This window comes from Gymnoscopelus braueri, assembly GCF_963280865.1.
Source record: "Gymnoscopelus braueri genome assembly, chromosome: 9".
NCBI lineage: Eukaryota > Metazoa > Chordata > Actinopteri > Myctophiformes > Myctophidae > Gymnoscopelus > Gymnoscopelus braueri.
Genome location: NC_137610.1, coordinates 15,671,835 through 15,697,370, shown reverse-complemented (window position 1 = coordinate 15,697,370; position 25,536 = coordinate 15,671,835). Strand labels below are relative to the sequence as shown.

At 40.5% G+C, this 25,536-nt stretch overlaps 1 protein-coding gene across 2 annotated transcripts in view; it reads left to right on the top strand.

The window, feature by feature from the left end:
* Positions 1-25,536, top strand: part of slco3a1a (solute carrier organic anion transporter family member 3A1a) — a 48,180-nt gene that overhangs the window by 15,770 nt on the left and 6,874 nt on the right. For both annotated transcript variants that reach the window (XM_080438699.1, XM_080438698.1), the window contains exon 3: positions 25,392-25,490. In XM_080438699.1, the coding sequence (XP_080294825.1) occupies positions 25,392-25,490 (99 nt within the window). The remainder of the gene's footprint in view (positions 1-25,391; positions 25,491-25,536) is intronic.

Genomic DNA, 25,536 nt, shown 5'->3' with positions numbered 1-25,536 from the left:
CAGTTTTGCACTTTGTAAGCCCCATTGCTGGATCTTTAGACCACACCGTGTACTGCATTGGACCTTTTTGAATTATAGCAAAAATGTAATTGTGTATTTGATCAAGTTATGCTCGGTAATCTCGTTGAGGAATGTGACTCGAGCATCGGGGTCGATTTTGATAAAGCGATGGCAATAGTTTGCCATGGCTGGCAAAGGCCTCAGAGCCATTCTTGAGGGACTTGTCAGCATTCCTGTTAAAATGCCCACGACTCCAAACAGTCGCTGCAGTTGGGGCGTGTTTATATAAGCTACTTAAACTCAGCGCATGTTAATGTCATCTTGAAGGATTAGACTCTAAATGGGTTTTTCCATCCCTGCCATAAGCTGCATGCTGAGTGTGCCTAGCAACACCCAGTTAGTTTTTATTTCAAGACAATCAACGACATCATCACATCTCTATAATGAACTGTGTGTGTGTGTGTGTGCGTGTGTGCGTGTGTGTGTGTGTGGAGGCGTGTCGCTCCGCAGTAGTATTCTATACCACTCCCAGATTGGCCCACAGACACTTAACAGTGTGGGGCTTGTATGGTGGCTTGAACACAGTGGATGCTCTCAGCCAGGCTGGCTCCCCGTGCTATTGTAGGACGTTGGTGTTGTTGGTACTGCAGGAGACAGAGGGCGGGTAACTGGTGATTAGCTCGTATCCCGACTGGTCATTGTGGTCAACAACATGGCACCGCCGTCTCTGAGGCTAATTAGCAATTATCCCCCAAATACTCTGAGAATAAAATCATGTAAAACAAATCAGACAGGGAAGTGATCCAACAGAGGCCTAATGCTAAGCCAAGGTAAAGACGTGGTGATTGATGAATGGCTCCTCGAAATGAGAGAGCGTGCATTCAATTTGGGTGGAGAGAGTCATTATAGATGGCTGGTGCCTAATTCGTGCCCCGTCGTACTGTACAGCCAGTGGTGGAAAAAAGTACTCGAATGTTTTACTTAAGTGAAAGTACAGTATCAACGCTGCAACTCTGTTACAAGTAAAAGTCTGGAATTCAAAATGTATATGAGTAAAAGTGCAAAAATATTGGTTTCAAAATGTACTTAAAGTACCAAAAGTAAAAGTACTAAAATGTTTGAAAATAGCAGATCTACATAGATCGGCTATTTTCAAATAGCCTAGGTATAAATATAGGGCTAAAGTGGTTAATTTGTGTTTTATAATGTAATAATTGATATCTGCAAAGTAACTAGTAATTTTAAGTTTTCAAATAATTGTAGTGGAGTAAAAGTACAATATTTTCCTCTAAGATGTAGTGGAATTGAAGTAAAAGTATAGACAATTGGAAATACTCCAGTAAATAGCGGATCCACAGGCTCACAACAACAACGTTGCATCCGCGACGCGCCGTGAGCTTGTAGATTGGCTATTTTGGTGTGTGACACTGTCACACAACGAAGGATAAATCAGGATTAAGTTGTTGTTACTTTGCCTTCAATAATGTCATCTGTCTCATCTCCAGGCTGCTAGTCATCCTCCTGGTGGAATATTATTGGCTAAGTGAAGCACCTGCCTCGTACTCCCCCAGTACATCTGCTGTTTAAGAAATTAGAATTGGATGTATGCTTGCATTTATGCTCATACTGCAAGACATGGTTTGCTGTCGGCTGCTTACAAGCTGTCCAGGTCTGTCTGTAAGATTTCCGGTTGGCCTGACCCAAGTTGAAAGTGTGACAGATTGTGGCTTTCAACTAGTTTGAAGAGTGTGCTTGTATTTCATTTCACATTATTTTGTGAAATGTGTCCGCTTTTGATTATCTTATAAACATTTTATTTTTTTTCATGCCTCATTTTTCTTTCTTTCTAATATACTCTTTTTATTGGATTTTTTTGTAACATGACAATCACATCAGAGTATAAACAACAACTATAAAATATAAAACAAGAAAAGACAGATAAAATAAGAATAAAATATACAACAAAAAAAAGAACTACAACAAACAGTTATGCAGATACAAACATCTTATAAACATTTAATGATTTTTTTGATACAGGTGTGGTGCAGAAATTATTTGCCTAATTAAACTGTATGGGTGCCACTATTTGCTTAGTAAATGAAGTCTCATTGGAGCGCTATAGCTGGTGTAGCAGAGCCTTTGGAGCAGCTGACAATAAACCAACTTTATTATCACATCACACGATTACAGGTTTAATAGAGTGGCTGAAATTCTTTTTTGTATGTGTGCAAGCTCTCAATATCGCAGTTACAGGACGAACAGGGAATGAGAGAATAGAGAAGAAAGGAGCAGGGACACAGAACATAGCTGATCTACAAGCTCACAACGTGTCATGATTTGACACGTTGTGAGCTTGTAGATCTGCTATTTTCACCGTATTTAAAAAATAAAATTGTCGTAATCGTGAAATAATCGTGATATTTATTTTGTAGTCATATTGCCCAGCCCTAGCAATAACACCACGGTTTAAAAACAAGGAAGTTGACTGCGTGTTTAATTGCTCTGTACATAGTAAAGATGTTCCTCATTTGCAACTGTAAAATCCTGGTTGTTAATCTACCTTTCCTACCTAAATCTTTTATTTGAGGTATTAAATTAATATTAATTACCCTGTTACTGTGTTTTTACTTTTATTGGGACTTATTTTGTGAGATTAATGTTAGGTTTGTGCAATTGTTTTGCAACTAACTTGAAATTTCAATGATTCCCACAAAAAAAACAGCTTTCATAGCTTTTTATTTACTTATTTATTTATATTTATTTATGGAAACTACTGCAGATTCAGTCATTTGGGAGTATGATCATCACAAAGACATGCTGCAAAATCCTGGTGCAGTATGTAGGACCTGTAGCATACTGTATATATACGATGGGACCTAGCCAACAGTCTGTAGTTTGAGCAGGTCACAGAAGAGAGTAGCTTTAGCCAAGCCACTTACCATGTGACCGGCTCATCCCTTATCTCTGGAGAATCTGGATGTTTAACAGACCTCCCCCATCAATGCTGAAGGCCGGTGGCCCTCTGTTGTTGTACCTGTCAGAGAGGGGTCTGTGGAGGTTGATTTTGGACGGCAGTAAATAGGCCAGAACTCCGAAATAAAATGGGTCAGTGTTGAACAGACGTGGGCCGTGAGCGACCCACCGGACCGGCTCTCACCAGAGCATGCAGAGCCGTCCGTATGTTGAAGCTTCTGACTGTTTGCCGTGAGCCCGTCGCCCCCCAGCTCACCATCTGCAGCAGTGGAGACCTGTCCCAGTAACCTAAACCTTGAGCTCCCCGCAGTGTGTCCTGCTGCATGCCTTGCCTGCTTGCCTTCCAAGACGTGGTTGAAGCATCAGTCTTTGTCCTGTCACTGTGACTACAGTGTATATGGCCATGGACATTTGTCTGAGCCTTGGAGCTTGCTGGCTCAGGGAAAGGTGCGGTGGTTACTGGGATCAGAGCGTGGAGGCAATAGCCTCATCATTTCCCCTCTGTGTCTCCAATCCCTGTGGTCTCAGTAAAGCCCTGCCACCATGCGGCCTTCTCGGGCAATCTGGGTCAGGCCCTGTCGCTACTGATTAAAAAGGGGATTTTTTTTTGTAGTACAGCAGGGGGGAGGGGGAGGAGTGTGTGTGGATAGCAGAGGGGGGGGGGAGGAGGTAGATCGTAAACACAACACAACATCAAGCCGTTGCCACAGAGATGCCTGTTAGTGGCGTACGCTTTGTTCCACTATTGGATTGAGATGCTCAGTCCTTCTGCACTGACGCCTGCCCGCTTTCCCGCTGGCTGGCCCGGCGCCTGCTTGCAGAGGATGCAGCTGTCAGAGTGCCGGCCGTATGTTGAGAGACACGGCACCAGTGCTGGACAGTAACTAAGTACATTTACTTGAGTATGGTACTAAATTAAGTATTTTGTTTTCTTTTTTTTTTGCAAGCACAGGATTTTCACTCCACTACATTTCTAGGAAGGGACTCTTGGGACCCAAACTTAAAAAAATATATATATTTGAATTGACCACTTATGCCCTATTTCAAATATAGTGAAAATAGCCGATCTACAAGCTCAAAACGCGCCACACAGTACAATGCTATTTTCCCTATTTAAAAAAAGAACATTTTGTACATTTTAAGACAGCAGTGCACTGATATTAGCCCATTAAGACCTGGAACGCATCTGTGTCATTTATTGATTTGAGCTAAAAAGCTTTATTTTACACTTTAGCTAGCTTGTATATCTTCTATTTTAGAAAAATCGTGTAAATGTGTGCAAATCCTTGAATACATATTATTTTAAAGCGAACATTTTTAACTCAAATCTTTGCATCTGGAGGTCCCTGGAACAAAATATTTTGAGATGGGGGTCGGCGGCCAAATACATCGTTTTGGGGGTCCTTGACATGAAAAGGTTTGAGAACCACTGATATAGAAACATACGTTTTTTTCAGAGAACTGTTAGGATTTAGAAGACATTTTGTAGAATCGGCTTCAGGTCTTATTGGGTTAAAAAGAAAATGCACTTTGTAATTTGTACTCGAGTATAATACTTTGTCCGCCACTGCAAGGCACGTCAGCGGTGGGCGAAGAACTTGGAATGCAGTTTAGAAATCACAGTGGGCTGAGCGTTCCCGGCCCATCCTGCCCATTTATAACGGACTGGAAGGCTCAAGCTGGAGAGCTAGCTCATTTCCTAGACATTACCTCTGCCTAGCATGCAGTGGCTGCTCTTTTCTTTTTTCTCCTCAAGAGTTTAAGCTGACCTTGAGCAAGGTCTTTCCTCAAAATCTACAGATTCACTCACATGGCTTTACCGCAAATCCCCAGCCTCGGTGATGGACTGGTTGCGCTGTAAGGTTCCTAGGATTAGCCAGTAGTAGCATGTTCAGCACTTTATCCCCCGTATCAATGCTGACTTGGAGTGGAGGATAACATTGCCTAATTAAATGGACTTGGATCAATAGGTAGCCAGTCATTATTACAAATGATGTGTTCTTGGATTCAGTGGACTTTATTTACTCAATGTCCCAGACACAAGTGAATCTTTTTTTTCTCCCCTAGGTGAGGTCTCACCTTACATACTGTCATCACTGGATTGCACTCCATTATTATCTGAAAACACAGCACATCACCATATTTTTGGTGGGACGTTAATATAGACTGTCATTTTTAACTGCAACTCGAGATGTTATTCAGTACCTTCTGTAAGTATCTCCAGGTCAAATATGCTTATTAGAAAGGTGGAGCGCACATCTCCGCTAGAGAATCATATTGGTGTCCAAATATGGAGTTCCGTATGAAAAAGGTAGTGCACGCACATCCGTGGCCCAGGTGCTAGACAAACAAAGTATCATGAAAAAAAGAATAGAGTCTGCACACTGGTAAAGTTGCAAAAAGCTCCACTTGGTAATTTATTGCTCGTCAACGTTTCGGCCTGTTTAGACCTTCATCAGGACATAACATATATGTCCTGACCAAGTGGAGCTTTTTGCAACTTTACCAGTGTGCAGACTCTATTATTTTTTTCAAATATGGAGTTCCACATGGTTCCATATTTGGGCAAGACTGATCGGTGGTTGGTTGGGTCGGGGTGAATCCGAGATTATGAATTTACAAAATGTTAACGTAATCTCCCCCCTGGCTTCGGCCTTGCGGAGATAATGTGTGTGTGTAGGCTTTCTGATTACATTTCCTGAATGTCCAGCAACGCACCCACCAAGCCCCTATCCTCACCGTTTCTCTTCCTCAGCATACAGCGTATTTAATGTGCCATTGTAATTGGTGGCAGCAGACGTAACATCGCGTATGCAATTGACTTAATTATCTGCGCCTGCGTCTCCCCTGATCACGGAGGAAGGGGAACACACACGTGCAGGCCCTGGCATCTCTGTCCTGGTAATTGGGCCAGGACACCTGCTGGAAGAAGCTGTTAACAGCTTCCGTCAATGAGCCCTGAACCCCTCCGTGCTCCTCTTCTTCAATAGGGCAGCTGTGGGCACTCAAACCCGAGAGCAGTGCAAATGGCCTGCTGGATGTGACCCTGGTCTTGTGGCTTACATTTCTTCCTTCCTGCCACCCCAACGAGCTCTGAGAGTGTGAAAATGAACCTGAAATGTACCCGACGGCGGGGTCCGTTTTCACACACTCAGAGTTAAGCGGATAACACAGATAGATGCGTTATCCGGGAACGCATCTGTGTCATTTTATATTTGAGCTATAACCATTATTTTATACTTTGGCTATTCAAAAATAGCAGATACGAGCTTGTAGATCTGCTATTTTTGAAAAATCTTGAGCATTTGTGCAAATCTTTGAATACATTATTTTTTAGAAACAACTCAAATCTTTGGGTCCCTGGAACAACATATTTTGATGGGTAAAACCATCATACCCAAAATGATATGCCGCCGACCCCCATCTCATAATAATTTGTTCCAGGGAGCCCCAGAAGAAAAAAGTTAAAAATGTTGTTTTAAAAATATATATACAATATATTGAAAGATTTGCAAAAAAAAATCACGATTAAAATACAATATATCTTCTATTTTTTTATATACAAAGTATACATTTTTTATAGCTAAAAATCGAAAATGACACAGATGTGTTCCTGGATTGAATGGGTTAAATGAACACTCAGAGATTTTACAGTGTACCTCCCTCCTCTTCTCCATCAGCCTGTCTCCTCTTTCTTCTAGCTCTCTCTCTCTGTCGTCTTCACTTGCTGACCTCATGCTGACATACTAGATGGCAGTCTGGCAGAGTGAGAATCCAACTGAGTTTCCAGGTCCCCATCGCTGAAAACATGCCCAGTCTGTTTATGCAATCTCGTGGCATGGAAAGACTATCATTACTATTGTTAATGGGAGTTGAAGCTAACATTAGTGTAATAATTGAAAATCGCTAGCTGTGCAGAGGAAAATATCTCTTAATTTGCCAGCAGGGACTCGCTCTGGCAGCATTGTCTCACAGAGTTTAAAAGCCTGTAATCATGATAATGGCATGGCATCTACTGAATTGTTTCCTTAGTTACAGAGAAGTGAGTTTGAAGCAAATATTTAGTTTTTGAACATTTCATATATTTTATGTGATGATGAAAATAAGACCAGATACTGTTAGACACTGTTGTTGTTGTTGTTGTCGTTAAGATCCAGGCTAATATTCAAAAAGAGACCATTAGGCAGTGGTGTAAAGTAACTAAGTACATTTACTCAAGTACTGTACTTAAGTAAAAAAAAATAGGTACTCTTACTTTGCTGGAGTATTTCCAATTGTCTATACTTTTACTTCTACTCCACTACATCTCAGAGGCAAATATTGTACTTTTACTCCACTACAATTATTTGAAAACTTTAGTTACTAGTTACTTTGCAGATATAAATGATTACTTTATAAAACATACATTAACCACTTTAGCCCTATTTTATACCTAGGCTATTTGAAAAATAACGCGTCGCATCGCGACGTGTTGTGAGCTTGTAGATCTGCTATTTTCAAATATTTTAGTACTTTTACTTTTGGTACTTTAAGTACATTTTGATGCCAATACTTCTGTACTTTTACTCAAGTAAATTTTGAATTCTGGACTTTTACTTGTAACAGAGTATTTTTATATTGCAGTATTGGTACTTTAACTTTTTCCACCACCGCCATTAGGCCAAACTAAGGCAGACAAGAGTCAAGACAAGATATAGGTTAATGAGGGTTTTCTTAATTCTCTCGTACTTAGAATAGTACGATTGTGTGTGAGGTTAAACAGACTCAAAGATTACGTTACTATCTAGGTTAAGTAGCCTTAATGTCATTGACCCGCTCAACAGGAATAGAAGATGAACAAGACGGGCTCACCGCAAACACAGACAACAGACTGACCGCGTCTGTAGTTACACAACATATGCTCATCGTGGTCAGAGCTCTCCACTAGGCTGCTAAGTCCAGTGGTTGAGAAAAGCACCGCTTAACGCATTCAAACCGGGAACGCATCCCGTGTAACCACTTCATCCATATTTTATACTTTGGGCTATTCAAAAATAGCAGATAGCTATTAGAATAGAATAGCAGAAGCTATTAGAATAGAATAGCAGAAGCTCATAGCGTGGCACCGAGTGCCGCGCTATGAGCTTGTAGAGCTGCTATTTTTTTTTAATCGTGATATTTTTTTTACAAATCTTTGAATATATGTATATTTTTTTTAAAGGGAAGCTTTTTAACTCAAATCTTTCTGGGGGGGGGGGGGGGTCCCTTGAACAAAATAGTTTGAGATGGGGGGTCGGCGGCCAAATACATTTTGGGGGTCCTTGACATGAAAAAGTTTGAGCACCACTGATATTATAGCAACATACGTTTTTCAGAAACCTGTTTTACCTGATTTAGAAGACATTTATAGATGCGTTCCCGCATTGAATGGGTTAAACTAGCTATGTCATTCAAGTGTGGTATCGTTCCATTATGAAACTGCCACTTATGGAGCTGTCAGGGTGCTTGTTTTTGTGTGTGTGTGTGTGGGGGTGTGTTCGTGTGTTCTTGCCTGCATGCATGCATTCGTGCACGCATGTCTTGTGTGAGGCTGTGTATGGGAAAGAAATGACAGTGCACTGTGTTGTCTCACTGCTGTGGAGTCAAATTAGCATGCAGTACATAAGGCATAGATACAGTACTGCTGAGTGACAAAAACAAATGCCTGAAGGGTCACTTTTGTGCCAAAGAAATCAGCAGCCAATCATCAAATTGATTGATTGAATACTTTATCAACACGTTGAAAACGGTTCGACAAGACAAGTACAATTTAACAAGCTATGCTAAAAGGAAAAAAAACACAAAGTATTCTACCATAGAGCACCGAAGTCTGACGTAATTTACACATCCTAGGTTTGTCTACCTGGTTCGCGGTTTTCCACCCCCATTCTGAATCCCCATAGACGTATTTAATATCGCGTCAAATAAGAACTGTGTTCCAAAAATAAACAAATGACCCTGGCGGTTTTACTCTTATGGATATGAAGCATCAACTGACGGTGAGAAAACACTAATGTTACTTCCGCCGAATTAGTAAAATTTTCGCCAGAAACAGACCGTATCAAATATAAGTGACTGACTACTATCATAAACGATACAGAACCTCCTCCCTGACAATATCGCAGAGACAGTTTGTTTATTTTTGGACCACAATTCTTATATGAGACGATTCTATGATGACCCAATGTTATTCTCCATAGCGAAATTACTTTACGAACCTGGGGATGAACGAGTGACGTCAGGACTTCTGTACTCTATATGCTTGCCGAAAAAGGCCGATGTGACGCGTTGTGAGCTTGTAAATCTGCATTTTTTTTGTGAGCGACAAACCATTGTATGATGAAGAACAATATATATCAGGTTTCAATGTCCAAGTGTCCAGTCTGAGACACATCTTTAGACATTTTTAATGGCATTTAAAAACAATTTGATTCCAATCTGGATAGGCCAGAAATCGGATTTGGGCTGCCAGTCTGAACACAGCCTTAAACCCCTGGCTGGTTGTAAAGGTGTTGGACTTGATATGATATGATAAACGGCACAGAAATAGGAATACGATTTCTTAACATCACAGGCATCCTGTTTTTATCACTGCCATCATCATTTCTGCCATCATAATATGACTGCTCTCAAGAATACTGTATTGATGATATGATGTGATTGCCTCATTTGGGTAGAGATGTGAGTTACGAGGTGACGGATGAAACAGAGACTTCACTTGAAGCAGCAGTGTGCCCTTGTTCCGAGAAAATGAAACTTCCAACAGAGTCAGCCTGTTCAGTGTTGGCAAGGCAAGTCTTGGCACAGTTACAACACAAAGTGGAGCGTTTGTGCACAGTCATTTCCCTGTTTACTTGGACTCGGACGTTATCGGGTTGGCATCTTGGCCTTGTTATTGTACATATTACGATGCCTCGGATCTAAATACAGCTGTTCTAACCTCCCTCAATCTCATTTGTAGACAGAATTAATGCAGAGAAGGGACGTTTTTGGTGAGCATTTATTACCATGGCAACATTAAAATCTTCCAACTAAGCCATGAGTCCCACTCAACACTTTTCTTCTCTCCCCACCCTGCCGCAGTGTCTTAAAGCTGCAGTCCGTAACCGTCAAGTCCTTCGATTCGAAACGAGCGCCGACATTTCTACTGCTGAGCTAATAGGCCTACAGAAAGTCTGTTTTGGGGGGCAGAGGATAAACTGCGTTTTGAGCTTCATGAAATACCACTTTGTAACCAGTAGTGGTCCTCCTACCCAATCATGGGAGTCACTAGTGCAACAACAGAGATATATCCCTCCCTCTATAGTCCATGTTCGCAGGTGGGAAGACGACGGGCTTCCCACTTGTGAACATGGACATCTCAGAAGCAAATATTGTACTTTTATTCCACTACAATTATTTGAAAACTTTAGTTACTAGTTACTTTGCAGATATAAATTATTATATTATTAAAGCTACGTTAACCACTTCAGCCCTATTTTATACATAGACTATTTGAAAATAGCCGATCTACAAGCTCGCAACGTGTTGTGAGCTTGTAGATCTGCTATTTTCAAATATTTTAGTACTTTTACTTTTGGTACTTTAAGTAAATTTTGATACCAATACGTTTGTAAGCAATTTTTTTATTCCGGACATTTACTTGTAACGGAGTACTTCTACATTGCAGTATTGATACTTTTACTTAAGTAAAACATTTGAGTACTTTTTCCACCACTGAGAATACATATGAATGAATGAAAGAATGAAATATGAATGAGTATTTTACCATATTAACTATAGCTGGAAAAAGTGATATTAGGGAATGCATTTATTGGAAATACAAACATTTCTGTCCCAAGTCTTCTACGATCACAGACAATCTCCAAAATTAGACTCTCTCGTGGCCGCTCCACGGGAATGTCAACCCTCATGTGGCCAGCAGTAAGGAAATAAACATTGGAGTTGCTACTCTAAAAGGATTTTGTTTCATGGTTATTAGCACACAGTAGTGTAGTCTGATGCACACACTGTATGATAATAATACAAAGGCTCAGCCAAAAATACCTGATTGCTGTTTAAAGCTGCAGTCTAGAACTTATTTGAAAGAATAAAATATTTTTAACCAATATGGTAGAGTATGTTATAGCAATATAACTAGTACAACTGTAGTAGTTGGAGATGGTCTCCCTACCTCACCTAAGCAGGCATCCCATATTAACTCGGTGGTAGAGATTGGTTTAAAATATAATAATATATTACGGATTACAGCTTTAAATGGCTATGCCACTGCCTATGTTAAGAGATTAAAATAGCTGATGGTTTGAACTGTTGATCTCTTGGACAAATTGTAATTTTTTGGGGTTGTATCTAGATCAGAATTGCTATACTAGTTCACCACATAATATTATATTTTACAATATGTATACTTTGGTCATCCTGCTGCATGTACAAATCATATGAATCATATACAGAATGTATATTCTGTATATGATTCATTCTCTCATTTGTATTCTGCATATCCTATATATTTTCCTTTGGCTGCAACGTAGAGTATCCTGCCTCAGTAAGCCTAGGAATATGAAATTCTAAATTCTGTCTATGGTCTATTGATGCCGTTTTTTCACACCTATAAGGTTACCTATAACGTTAGTTAAATGTTGTACATTTTGCACACTTACTTTACACACTTCACACTTTATTAGCCTACTTATTACTACGTAGTACCTTTTGTATTATAACCTTATTACCTGCAACGATTGCACAGTCTGGCGGATTATGCCACCAACAGTTCAATACAACAGAACAAAACCGCTTGAATCTCGATATGATGCTTTACAGCAGGGGTTTTCAATGTTTTCAGGCCAAGGACCCCCTAGCTGAGAGAGAGATGAAGCAGGGACCCCCTCTATATTGTATAAAATTGTGTTTCAGATTCAACTTTTTTTGTTTACTTGGTCTGCTCTTTTTTCCCTCTACACCAAACACCTCTTTGCCAAAAATAGCAGATCTACAAGCTACAATCTAGATCTACAAGCTACAATCTACAAGCAGATCACAATGTAGATCTGCTATTTTTTGGCTAAAGTTCTCCTCAGAATAGGGATGCTAGGGTTCAAGTGGTTAAGGTAAAAAAAAAAAATCATATCACACAAAGATTTGGCGGACCCCCTGTTGTAACTCTGAGGACCCCCTAGGGGTCCCGGACCCACTGTTGAAAGACCCCTGCTTTATACAGCCTTCACCCAGGTCTGACACTGTTCTTCCAGTTAGGGTCATGACCACTTACAGGCTTAACTCCTCCCCCAGTACCCACTGCAGAGCTCAGCGTGTCAAGGTGACAGAAACAGAGCTGCTGTGAAGAGGTATTAGACAAGAACCGATGCATGGCAGGCCAGGTTAGTCTGTACTGTAAGGCCAGCTGCAGCCTTTGGCTGACAGCTCAACAGTAACCCAGTACTTAGGCATCACAGGGTCAAAATGCTAATAGTTTTAGTCGTGTCGTTAAGCTCTACGTTCTTTTTTATTACAACCATATGGCGTCGGTGAAACAATACAAACAGTGGTAGCTTTGGGAAAATACGAGAACAAAAGTCGGCTGTAACCTGGGTAAATTACATTTTGTTTATAGAATGGGACTTGTAGGCCTGTTTTTTTGTTTTTGTTTTTGATGATTTGACGTAGGTGGAAGTTAAAGAAGGATGATCCTGGTATAATGGCATTTGAAAGAGAGTTGAGAGCCTACTTTAAGCTTTGGCTTGTTATTTAGGTCATGGCTGTGTAGCGCCAACCAGGTTACTATAGGATAGAACAAGTGAGCCCTACCTATTAGGGTGAAACAAAGTTTATTTGAATGCCAAAAACGAAATATTACGTTTTTGCAAATACACGTCGTGGACTGCCATAAATGTAATATTATTATTTTTTAAAACGCAACTTAGGAATTATCCTTGGACCCTTTAAAAGGGAATGGACGGATGTGCATCCGCCCCCAATGATGGGATCTTGAGAAAAAGGTCCATATCTTCCATATCTTTATTTTTTTGTGGTCAAAACAAGTCATTTTCGACGGGCGATCTCTCTGCAATGGCGGATCGCGGTAGAAATGTTATTGATCCAGACGTTAGACGGGACCCTTGGCCATCGCCCAGACACCGTTTGTTTACATCCAGGTCCTCGTTGTGGCTTCTGCAGCTCTAAAAAAGATCGCCAATAAACGGTAAAAAACGCTGGCACTGGCTGTACCCTGTTTTAAAAAACCTCTGGCACTCAATGTGTTAAAGGTAGGGTAAGCGATTTTCTTTGGTTTAAATAGTTCTATATTCTATACTGATAGTACTCATTGCTATAGAGTGTTTGTTCAGTAACAGGAGTCTCCATGTCTCTCGAGCTCTTTATTAAACAGAAAATGCATTTTTAGGTCCAAGGATACCAATTTGATCCAATCAGGATAGAGAACTCGGACAGGATACAGATTAAACAAGTGAAAGTGGACAGACATAAATAAATGAGCAGTCAAAATTGGAACTGGAACACTATAAAAAATGAAGCTGATAAATGGGTACTCTCTCCTGATTGGCTGAAATGTTGTCACCTACCTGAAAATGTATTTTCTGTTTATTAATGAGCTGGAGAGACGGGGAGACTGCTGTAACTGAACAAACGCTCTATAGCAATGATTGCTATCAGAATAGTGCTTTTATACCTTTTAACAAAAAAACGTTTTGTTTTAACCAAAAAAATTCACTTACCCTACCTTTTTAAGTACTAAGAGTGTTTATTTTACAGCGTAATGTCTGTTCCAAGGGTTAGGGGTGTTTCAATTGATACTGAGAGCCAACGTGGTGGGTTTAGGCTTTAACAGGACCCTATCTAATGCTGTTAGTAATGACTTGTGGATCACTGCAGATTTGGCATCCTCTCTTTCCTTAAAGGGTGTGCCTCATCAAGATAGACTTCACTTTAGACTTCCTCAGCCCACTCTCTGTGTGATAATACGATGTTTGATCCTGTTGGCCAGTGTGAACTTCATGAACGACAACAACCCCCCACCACCACCACTATGATTCTACCATTTCCTTTTTTTCTTGTATAGATGTTTAATTTAATCTCTGAGGTTGTACAAGTTGTTCATTTCCTGTGTAGATTTTTTTTTCTTCTCCCTCGCAAATTCAAATTCAGGTGTAGGGTGTGACTCAATGTGAACAGTCAGAATAGCAGACGGTAGAGTCACAAATATTCCACTAGTGTGACTCAGAAGAGGAAGTGACTACCTCTGATGTCTTTTGGAGAGAAGCCCCTGACGAGAGCCCCTCTTACAGTGACTAACGGAAAATGAATGTCACAGAATGTGAGGTTGACTTAACATGTGTAATACAGATTGGACAAGCTCTTGAAATGTCTGTCTTTTGTACAGAGTTTCTGTATTGCCCTTGGAAAGTGTTGTATTAAAGGAAATTCAATTATTTGTTTCTAAACAGATTATTATACATGTTAAATAGTCATGGCTGAGGAAAATTACAAATTCTGGGAACTAGAATTTTATTTATCATATCCAAGTTATGATTTTATGGGTGGGGTTGAAATCTCACACCTGATGACGCACCACAGTCTTACTGTGACGTGCTAATTGTACCTGCAGTGCCTTAAATGATGATTTCAGCGCTGCCCAATAACACATAGGATGTGAGTTACATAGCAGCAGCTATCTTTGTTTATGCAGCATTGCAATGACTCCTTTAAGCTTGGTTTTACAACACAAAACAACACAAATCACCAAATTAACACCATGACAGGACCCATAACATAATCTCCGAATCTCCTAACGCATTACCATATTGAAATAACTAGATGAACAACTCTCTGACTCATTGAACAAATATCCTGAGACATGTGCAAATAGAGCGAGCTTCAGCGGACAGCGTCCAAAGCAGAGAGAACAGACAGAATACTGCGTGTATTTTCAAAAAAGAATTTACAGAATTTCCGAAACTTTTATCCTTCAAATTTGGCTGGTTGGTTAATAATACATAATTCTGTGGTGTGACAAACCAAACAAACTATTTTTTACTTATTATTACTGCTTTACAGCCATTTTAAATGTTGAGATCTTTCATTAACAGATTATCGAAGATTACATCTAAATTAGCATCAGTTTTATGAATATATAGGCCAGATTTCAGCACACTTAGGCCACATGATATGCATATTAGCCACACATGACCGTCCATATGGATTATCAGTTATGATGACCATGTGCTATGTCATCTCATGCTCTAAAATCATCTTACTAATGAATGACCAGCTCAGGAATTATTGAGTGTACATCCGCTAAGATCATCAAAAATAAGAAATCAATTTTCATATAAAACCTGTGCAAACGGCAGCATCTTGTGAATTATGTAACATCAGGCAGATGCTGAGGTTTATTGGCTGTGCTCAAACATTAATTGTGCTGACTTTGAGAATCTCTGTCTAAGCAGGCAGATAGGACGACATGTCGACCTGCTACAATGGGCTAAAAGAAGGTAGCCCAGCCAGGTCAAGAAGAGACAGGATTCATTTGAATGGTATTTTAAATGGATGTTGGATTAGATCCAGCTTGAAGCAGCACAGGTGCTGCATGCATCCTGCAGTTTTTACATGTCACGTAAAGCCAAACATTTACAGGTAGCGGGTCGACAGCAATGAAAGTAGCAAGGATTCATTCAATACCATAATGAAAAGCTATTTTTCTGAAAACACACATACATACATATAAGACGGTACACAACAAAGTATAAGTTAAGCATTACTCATGCCTATTACGTTGCGTCGTTACCACAGCAACCAATGCAGATAGGTTGACGGTGTCTGAATGCACAAATCTGATGTGATCACTCACAAATAACAGTGTGAACATTCAGATTCGAGAAACGAACGGGATTAGCCTGCTGTCTGAACAAAGCCATTGAGTGCTGCTGTGGTACTCTGTTGCGTGATGGACTCTTGACCTTAAGCGTTCCCTGCATCAAGGTTATGTCTAATACTTTACGCAACTGTCAGAGTGAGTGATACTGGTTGTCGGCTTGCTCCTTGTACCGAGTTTGACGCCTCTCTCCGTCTTGCCTTTTTAGGGCTTTTTTCTTTGGATCCTTCTCTTCAGACTTTGTGATGTCAAAGTCTTTAGTCTGTATGATTTAGACTGACTGGTGAGAGACAGAGAGGTTGTTGGGGCACGGCTTATATTAGAAGAGGAAGGGGAGGCTTTGTTTGAAAGCTCTTTGGATTCATAGCCCACAGCTTGTTCTAGTCGGCCTCTGGGTGTTTATGGTTGGGGAATGTCACATCTCCGTCCACAAATTAGATTTACATTTCCGCCATCATTTTATACAGTTTGCATCCAAGGTAACTGTGACTGCATGTGCACAAATGCAGGTCCCTTCACTGTGATATCCTGAGTGTTCATGTGTTCAAATTGGTTACATGAGCATTCAGGATTTTACAGTGTTCCAACACCACTAACCCTCTTATTCTGTGCTGCTCTGAACTTCAGCATTGGCGATTATGATGTCATGCCTAAATCCTTGAAGGAAAAAAAAGTATGAACATGACAGCGTCTAGTTTGAGGGCATTAATGTTATTGTTTATCGGCAGCGCAATTGATGGGTTCCGAAGTTTGACGCACAGTAGCGGAATCGGTTGGTGCTAAAGAACTAAAAAGGTGCATCTAATTGAAAGTAAGTAGGGGTGCCTGGTGGCTCAGCCAGTTAGTGCACAGACCATATTATGCTCCTTGTCTGAGCACAAGGACCTGGGTTCAAATCCAGTCCCTGTCTTGTCTAGTATGTCTTTCATCTCTCTCTCTGCTCTTGGTTTCCTGTCTCTCTACACTGACCTATCTGAAATAAAGCCAAAAATCCCCTCCCCCCCCCCCAAAAAAAAAAGAAAAAAAGTAATTAGCCTTGGGCGGTTGGTGTCAGGCTGCACGTTCCCTTTAATGTCTGATTTATACTTAGTTGCATGCCGGTGTCGTGCAGTGAAAATAGTCAATCTGCAAGCTTACAACGGTTTGTGCAGTGACGGGTTGTGAACTTGTAGATCGGCTATTTTCGGAATACGACACCTGACCTTAACTAGGTATAACATAGGCTTGAGAGTCACAAAGATAATTTGGCATTTTGCCATAATATTGCAGGACTGAAAAATGTTCCAAGATATTCTGGCCACAGTGCTGCTCAGGATGAGCTGGAATTAACCTGCTTGAAGAGCTGCTGTGATCATTTTGGGAACAGACAGCGTAATATGTGGGGCATTGTTAATATCCTGGAAGGTTCTATCTCCGTTGACATTTTCACACCTGCAGGGCAGAATGTCCCCCGACGGGACAGTTTAGTTTCTTCCCCTGAAGAGAGAGATGTGTTGTCCATAATGGTGTTCTCTATGGATATTTCCCATGTTCTGAAGAGGGATGACCATTATTGTTGTTATCACAGGTGACATATTCATTGTAGTCACTTTTGACTTTATATTTATGTAAAACACTGGAACTTCAACTGGCCCGCTTGTACCTCTAAAGGGGACGAGGTTGCACCCAACAAGCTGTGATGCATAATTCATAGTATTCTCATGACATGTTTTGCCATACAATATATCTAATTGGTGTAGATCGGCTATTTTCACTATTAAATAGCGCTTAAGTGATTCATTCATAATGTGTATTTTTTTTGTTCTGGGGAAACACCAAATGTAACTTTTTGGTCTCAGCTGATAAAGTTCGGGAACCACTGTGCTAGCGGAATGATCATGGGGTCACCAATATCAGCAGGGGTCTGCTTCGGGGAGCATGGTGGTGCACAGAAAATGCCATGGCAATTTAACCAGTAGTTTTCGAGATGTTGTTCAACTTAAGAGACTTCGCACCCATAGATGAATGCAATCAAATGTATTCATATGAATACAGATGATATTTGAGAGCCGTCTGATAGCAGGGATAACAAATGCCAGTAGATTTTTCAGAAGTTGTTTGGGACCAAAATCCATCCACAATAAGCAGCTAGCAGGCTAAAAATTGGTAAATGGCCACAGCTTGTGGATGAGCCACACAGTTGAGTCTGAAACTGGCCCCCTTGTGAAAGTGGCACGAGCTCTTGTTTGGCCTCCCACATTGCTCAGTGTCCCCATGCTCTTGTTTAGCACAGAGGATTACGGAGCGAAGTTGAACAGGATTAATGAAGGGGAACAAGGAATTCCCTTTGCACAGTGAGACCAGAAAATGACCTGAGGCTGGTGCAGCCACATCTCCCATGTAGTTGCCTCTAGCCTTTCACCGCATAGGCTAGCCTACTACGTCTGGCTCATGATGGTAATTAATTGACAACGCTCATCTGAAGAAACTCAATTTCGTAACCATGAGCTTTTAAAAGGGTCCATTAAGGCCATGTAGTCACTTGTATCTGTGTGGAGACCGGTAGCTGTTTTGTCATGGGGTTTCACCGGGCTCCAGAAGCTTCTCAGGAGAGATCTTAAGAACAGAATGGCCCAGCAGTCGCACGTTTTATGGAGTGTATTATGGTTTAATCTTTACATTGTGCTTTGCTGGGGCCATTATCAGAGTCACCATAAAATGGAGCTGCCTTTAAGTGGTCCCCGGCTCCAGAATGAACACTGCCGGAGTGAAAATGCTATCCTTGTGTTAAGATTAAGGGTGCACTGTTGAACAGCCTCCTTTTATAACTGCTAAACCGTACTTTTTCAAAATCTTGAAGTAGACCCATTTTTGCCACAGATGCTGAGCCAGCACAAAGTTCATCCGTCTCATCTTTGCCTTTGTACCAAGGGTGAATATGCCTGTAACTTCTTTTAACCCATTAAAACCGGGAAAGCATGTGTCATTTAAGATTTGTACGTTGGCTATGTATTTAAAAAATAGCAGATACACAAGCTCACAGCTTTGTGCCGCACTGCGAGCTTGTATATCTGCTATTTTTGAACTTTTCTGAAACATTTTGAAAGTGTTTGAAAGTTTTAGTTTAGAAGGCATTTGTAAAATCAGTCTCAGGTCGTGTGTATTTGGCAACTTTGTATTCAATTCACTTCAAGAGAGTTTTCTTTTTTCTTTTTTCAGTCACACTGACAAATACATTGCATAGGTCAGTGGTTCTCAATCTTTTTTTGAGCTCTGGCCCACTAGCATATTTCAAACAATGCTCAAGGACCACCCCAACTCTACGAAACAATATATACTGTTGAAGTACAGTATATCAAGCACTGATTATTTCATTTCAACTTCTTCACCACACTACTACACTAGTTCAATGAACTTCTGAAATCTTATTTAAACATATTTTTAACATATTCACGTTTCCTAGACTGTGTGTTTTCCACTTCCTGTCGATTTCATTGGATATCATTGGTCATCTGACCAGTTTCATTGGATCAAATCGACAGGAAGTGGAAAACAGGTGAATAGATAGATCATTTTATTTCCGTGTCCTGCACACAAAGTGCCCAACCCTCGTGGGTTTATAAGACACCATTTTACGCTTACAGCATGTTAACAATATATTCACATAATACATTCAATTACAACTAGGAATTATACAGATACAGAGTGTTCTGTCTTCTCTCCCAACCTTGACAAATGAAATCTGCCACAACAAAAGCTCCTTTAACAAAACATATCTCAAGTTTTTCATAATCATCTAACTCAAGGAAATCACCACGAATAGAAGACATCTTACAAACAAATACCCATCATATTTAGAGCTATAATACAAAAAGTTAACCTCATTTTCAATTTCACCAAGTTCACAAAACAAACAGTATCTCTCTTCCTCTGGAGTGGCATTAAACCTGCCAGTCTCCAGAGCTAATGGTAATGTTCCTGACCGTATTTGTGCACAGAGAGATTGCTGTCTTTTGCTTAAATTATACAGTACTTCACATAAGGTTCTACAGTGTACCTGTCTTTATGAGACAATAAGTTCGCAACTTAGGTTTATACCATATATCACTACACTATGTTTTTTATACATTGAAAACATTGTACTTCTAATTTCATGAACGTCACATAGTAACTTATTAAAAAAACAAAAACATTAGAATAAAACAGATCTCAATTAAAGATCTTTTTTGTGAGTCTCTGGTCAGACATCTTCACAAGCCTATTCCATAGCCGAACCATTTCATATTCAAGAAATGCCATGGGCCACCAGTTCATCCTGTGACCTATGCCACCGTTTCTCAACCAGTGGTCCCGTGGACCACTGGTTGAGAAACGGTGGCATAGGTCACAGGATGAACCTGTGGGTTAATTAATATCTGGGAATCACATGGCTTATGGACAGCAGTTAGCGGGGCCTGTTCCGCTGCACACTAAATAAATTAGTCGGAGACAAAAACACTACAGCCCAGCTTTGTTATTGAATTATATCTGACATGCTCCACAGAGGGCATAATTCACAGGATACTAAAAGGGTTGGGTGAAATACAACAGCAACAAATTGGTTTGTTTTGTACTTAGTCTATAATGGGACTGCTGGAAGGGAGAGGATATTTAGGGGTGGTTTGGGATGTGGGTGCATTACAAATCGCTATGTGTGAATGCTGATATTTTGTCCTTCACAGAGATCAAATTGGCTCAACAGTAGATTGCTGTGTTATATTTTAGCTTATTAATGTCAAGAAAAACATGAATTATATATATACGTTTTCTTTTTTTCTTTCATCCTTTATATCAAGGAGCAAAGAGCAAATCCATATTCCATCACAGCCATATCAGATTCAGCTGAAATTAGATTAAGAGAGCAAAAAATAACTTTGGCTCATGTTGCGTATCTGAGATGGATGGGGATATAGAAGGCTGCAATAAAGCTAACCATGCTTGTCAGTGGGGGCCACAGGAAAAGGAAGCATACCAAATCACTTCTCCTTCATGACTGCATGCCATTCATCACCTTGCCCTGTAATTTGGTTTTACCTGTGCGACTCGCACAAATGGAAGGGTCTTGAGATACAGTCACATGCGCCTATTTTAAGATGGCCTAACAACTGAGACAAAATTGAGATGGGAAAATGTGCTAATTTTTTTGTTGTTTGAGTGGAGAAACATCGTTTCAGGGTAGCATCAGCAAAGTAGAAAATCTTGTTTTTGCCATTTATTCTCCAGTTGACAGTCAGGGAGACGGCAGATTGAGTAACCCCAGAGGAAAGAGAAGAGGGGACATATGGATCATTATTATTATTATTTTTAATATTGAGTGTTTATGCTGTGACAACAGCACAAACAAAGTGGATTCTTTATATCATTACGATACCCGACACGGCATTTTTAGTTTTATAAAATGTCAACTTCCTATTGATTTCACTATTTGAAGATCCTGATCCGCGGAGCCAGCCGGGGTCTTCTTCCTAATTCAAATAATAAAATCAACACAAAGCAGCTTTTTTTTTAATGCCGTGTCGGGTTTTGTAATGTCATACATCCGGAGGCAGAATATGCTTTGTTTGTGTTTGTTAATGTGCTAAAAGTGTGACATGAGACCTGCTTCACTGTGCAATGTTATGTAACTCAATAGGGAGACTATTTTGGAATATCAATTTCTAATCAACGAAGCAAATATTGAAGATATCTTGCCAATATTTGGCATATTTGTAAGATAACTACACAAACCAAAGTTAAACTTTGCTTTAAGTAATGCCTGCATCCCATAAGGTCACAGTACCCGTACACTGTGACATTTGCGTACTTCTTACGGTCGTACGCTTATAATGTACCTATGTACACATTGCTTATAAAGTTTTGCAGCTGAACTGAGCCACAGACAGCCAATTTCATCATTTCCTAATTCAGAAATGATATTTAGTCCTGCAGCCAGGACGTGTTTGAAAGGGGTGAGCAGTTATTGCATAGGAAGAGAATTTATTGACGGTAATTAAAGAGGCAAAGGAGATTACATGTGTTTGTTTAGTAGTCATTCTAACTCCCTCCTCAGCAGCACCAAAGATAGTGATCTGAAGTCATGGATCCAGAGTCAATTTGAATATCTCCCAATATCTATTCCACCAAGCTGGAGCATGGGGGCATCTGTCATAGATATCAGAGAGGTTTGGGTAAATCTTCGACAATCTAGCTTTACTAAAATAGATCCTCTGAAATACTTTGAATTGAATTATGCTAATCCTTGCACGCCACGTTACTTTTGAATAGCTCTGTTATCTCTTTTGAAGAAATATTCGTTTTTTCAGCAAATTATTAAACTAATTTATGATAAAAGTTCATCACCGAAGAAAAACGCCCCTCCATTTCTTGCCCAGTAGCCTGCAGTAGATACTGACAAATAAAAATCACAATCTCTCATAGATTGGAGATTTATTCACACATGCAAAGCTTGCAGGATCGTACAGTGCTATCACCAAGGAGACAGTGTTTCTACAAGTAGTCGAGGGCAGAGAGAGAGCTTGGTGGAAACATCTTATCAGTGTGTGGACTGAGCATTAACTGTCATCTGTTGGCGGTTGATTTCGCTAACTGAGTTTCCTATTCAAGGTTTCCTGTGGTGAAACCAATTGCGGTGTTGTTGCTATGGGGAGACAACACTCATCGTTTCTAAGGAAACACATTGTAACCGAGACCACACAGCCCTAATTTGATGCACCACAGGCGAGTTTAGTTAGTCAAATGGAAACTGCAACCATTTGAAAACCCTTGTGAATCTGCACAAGTTTGTCGGCGTACACTTGTGCCCTCGCACCACACCTCCCTGTGTGTGTATGTGAAGGGGGTGGGGGCTGTTTGTGAGTAGTGTCTTGAACTCTGGATGGACTCGCTAGCCTCTCTAGCTAGCCCATCCAACACAACTAAGCTCAAAATAGCCACACTCTAGCGGCTAGAGTGTGGCTATTTTGAGCTTAGTTTTGTTGTTTGTCTGTTTGATTGTTTGATTGTTTTGGGCTGCTTAAAGCTGACTAACCCTGACTTTGACTTCAAAGCGGAAAATGGCTGTACCCTAAATCAGTGGTGGCCCTGTAAGTGCCTCTTTTGTTATGTTACAAAACCCTTTCAACCAGCAACGGCAAGAGGTAAAGAAGCTGTAATACAAATGGAATACAACAGTGCTTCAGGCATGCTGCTTCTGTATTTGCCAATAAACCAGTAAGGTTTGCTGTGGTGGCTAGTGTCAACATCTGCACAGTACATTCCATAGTGTCAGTGTTAAAAATGAGGTCCGTCTGGTTATATTTGTACACTCAGAGTTAAATGAACACTCATGGCTTTATTGTGTGTATGATGCTTGTGGACTGACTTACTAGCTGTAGGCAGAGGTAAACGATATATTCCCAACATGAAAGCCTTTTGCTGACTCTGCGTTTTGTGTGAATGTAGTAGGGATAAGCCATGTTAGGGTAAGTAGCAACTAATCAGATAATGTGCTCTCTCTTAATGAAACATTTCATAATTTCTGGCCTGGGAGGTATAATAAGCTATTGTGTAATTGAGGCTATAACTTCCAGTGAACACATTGATTTCCAAATGATATGTGTATGATCAGCCTGGGAAGTGGACCATGCATGCTATCTCAGCACTAACTCATATAGCATAGAATAGCTTTCAGCTGAACCGCCGTTGTGCTAGTGAATGCTGAATGTTAAGTCACTTTTTCCATGCACACTCTTTAATTGGCCGCTCTGAGCATTTGAATAAACATCTGTCAAGCCTACCAGAGGCCCCTCATTGTAAGCAGTGATGTTCAGGCCAGCATGCAGCCGGCAAAGGGCTAGTGTGGGTGGCTGTCAGGCCTCAGCATGGCTGCTGTACTCTGCATTAGCCTCTACGCCAACTGCAGAACACATGAGATGGGGAACAGGCCAGAGTGATGTAGCTTTCAGAATATGTATTGGAATAAGGATGAGGCCGCACAGCTCTTAGCCGCGATGCAAAAGTTTATTAAAAGAAACCAACGTTTCGACAACCCTGAGGAAGACTTCTTTGTCGAGAACGTTGGTTTCTTTTAATAAACTTTTGCATCGTGGCTAAGAGCTGTGCAGCCTCATCCTTTTTCAATACTATATTACCTGCCGTGCTCAGCACCTCATCAACACAGGTGTGCGCTCCTTCCTCTGTGTTTGGCTTTCAGAATATGTGAAATCGTGTCAGCAACACAGAAGGACACACCTCAAGGTCGCACCTTCTCGTGTTGTCAAAATAACGGCATATCGACTGATATTGATACCGATTATGCAATCCAGTTTTCACCAGTAAGGTTTACCGTACACCAGTTATTATACTGTAAATTTGATGCTGGGTGCATATGCAGAAAAAAACACTACTTTGTGACATGATTTATTAGGCTTACTGAACACTACACTCTTTTTCCAAGGGCTGGAATTAAACAAGCTGTGATATAAAAGTGCGGTGCCTCAGATATGACCGCAATATGCTTTTGCTATCGCTCCCTGAAATACAGTGCTAAGTGCTCCTTCACACCACGGAGATGAGTCGGATCTTCAGGTGGCTTTACATTTGGTATTAAGCGTATCTTGCTCCCTCCTTGCATGATATATAATATATTTGTTGTCAATTAATTGGAATTCCACATCGGGATAGTATACCGTTTTATATCTGTCAGATACCGATAATCAATTTTTAAGTAATTATCGGCCAATAATACTCATATGATGATGACCAATATACGGTGCACCCCTCCTTACTGGAAATTATATGAGTTGTCGCTATGTGCCAGGAATAGTCCAATGTTAAACTCAGTACTTAGCCTATAATACCAGAGATCAATGGATATTTAGCCAGGGAGATACTTTAGTTTCCCCAAATAAAGCTTTGTGTCTTCATTATCTGTGTGTCTGTCCAACGTCTGTGCCAGACTGTCACCCTCTGGCAGCACTCTAATTAGGATTTGGGAATGTGCTACATTTCTGCTCCATCTAGCCACTGCAATGGAGAAGATACAGACGAGGCAACTGGTTGTGTTGTCAGCTTCCACTTAGTGAATCTATTTATATAATGGGCTTCTAATGGTGTTACTATACTTACTGTGCCTGTGATCTGATGTATGATAGAAGATAGGTGAGCCATGCGCTCGTAACTGGCAGTGGCACCAACATACTTGTTTGTGAGATTCCTTGTCTGTTCTTGGTTTATTTGAACTGCATGCTTGCTGTCGTGCCTGACGATGATAAAAGTGGTAATGTTGCTCTATTTGACTTATTGCTCCTTAAAAAAAACACACACAGACAGCCGTGAACAAAAGGTGCCCCCCAGTGGCTGAGTAAGGCATTGCAGTAGATGTACACGTTACAAAGTTTGTTACATTGTGTTGACATTATAATGCTATTTCTTAGCCATATGTTAACCTGAACAGTTTTAAGTTATTATGGTATTTTAACTGAAGTACTGAATCCCTCTTTTTGCTTCTGTTCTACAGGAATTCTCTTTTCTACTCTGGTGTTTGGGCCGGCGTGTGGCTTCATCTTGGGATCCGTCTGCACCAAGTTCTATGTGGACGCTATCTTCATTGACACCAGTGAGTCACTGCGTTACATTCTTTCCCATCGCTGACTCATGTGTGT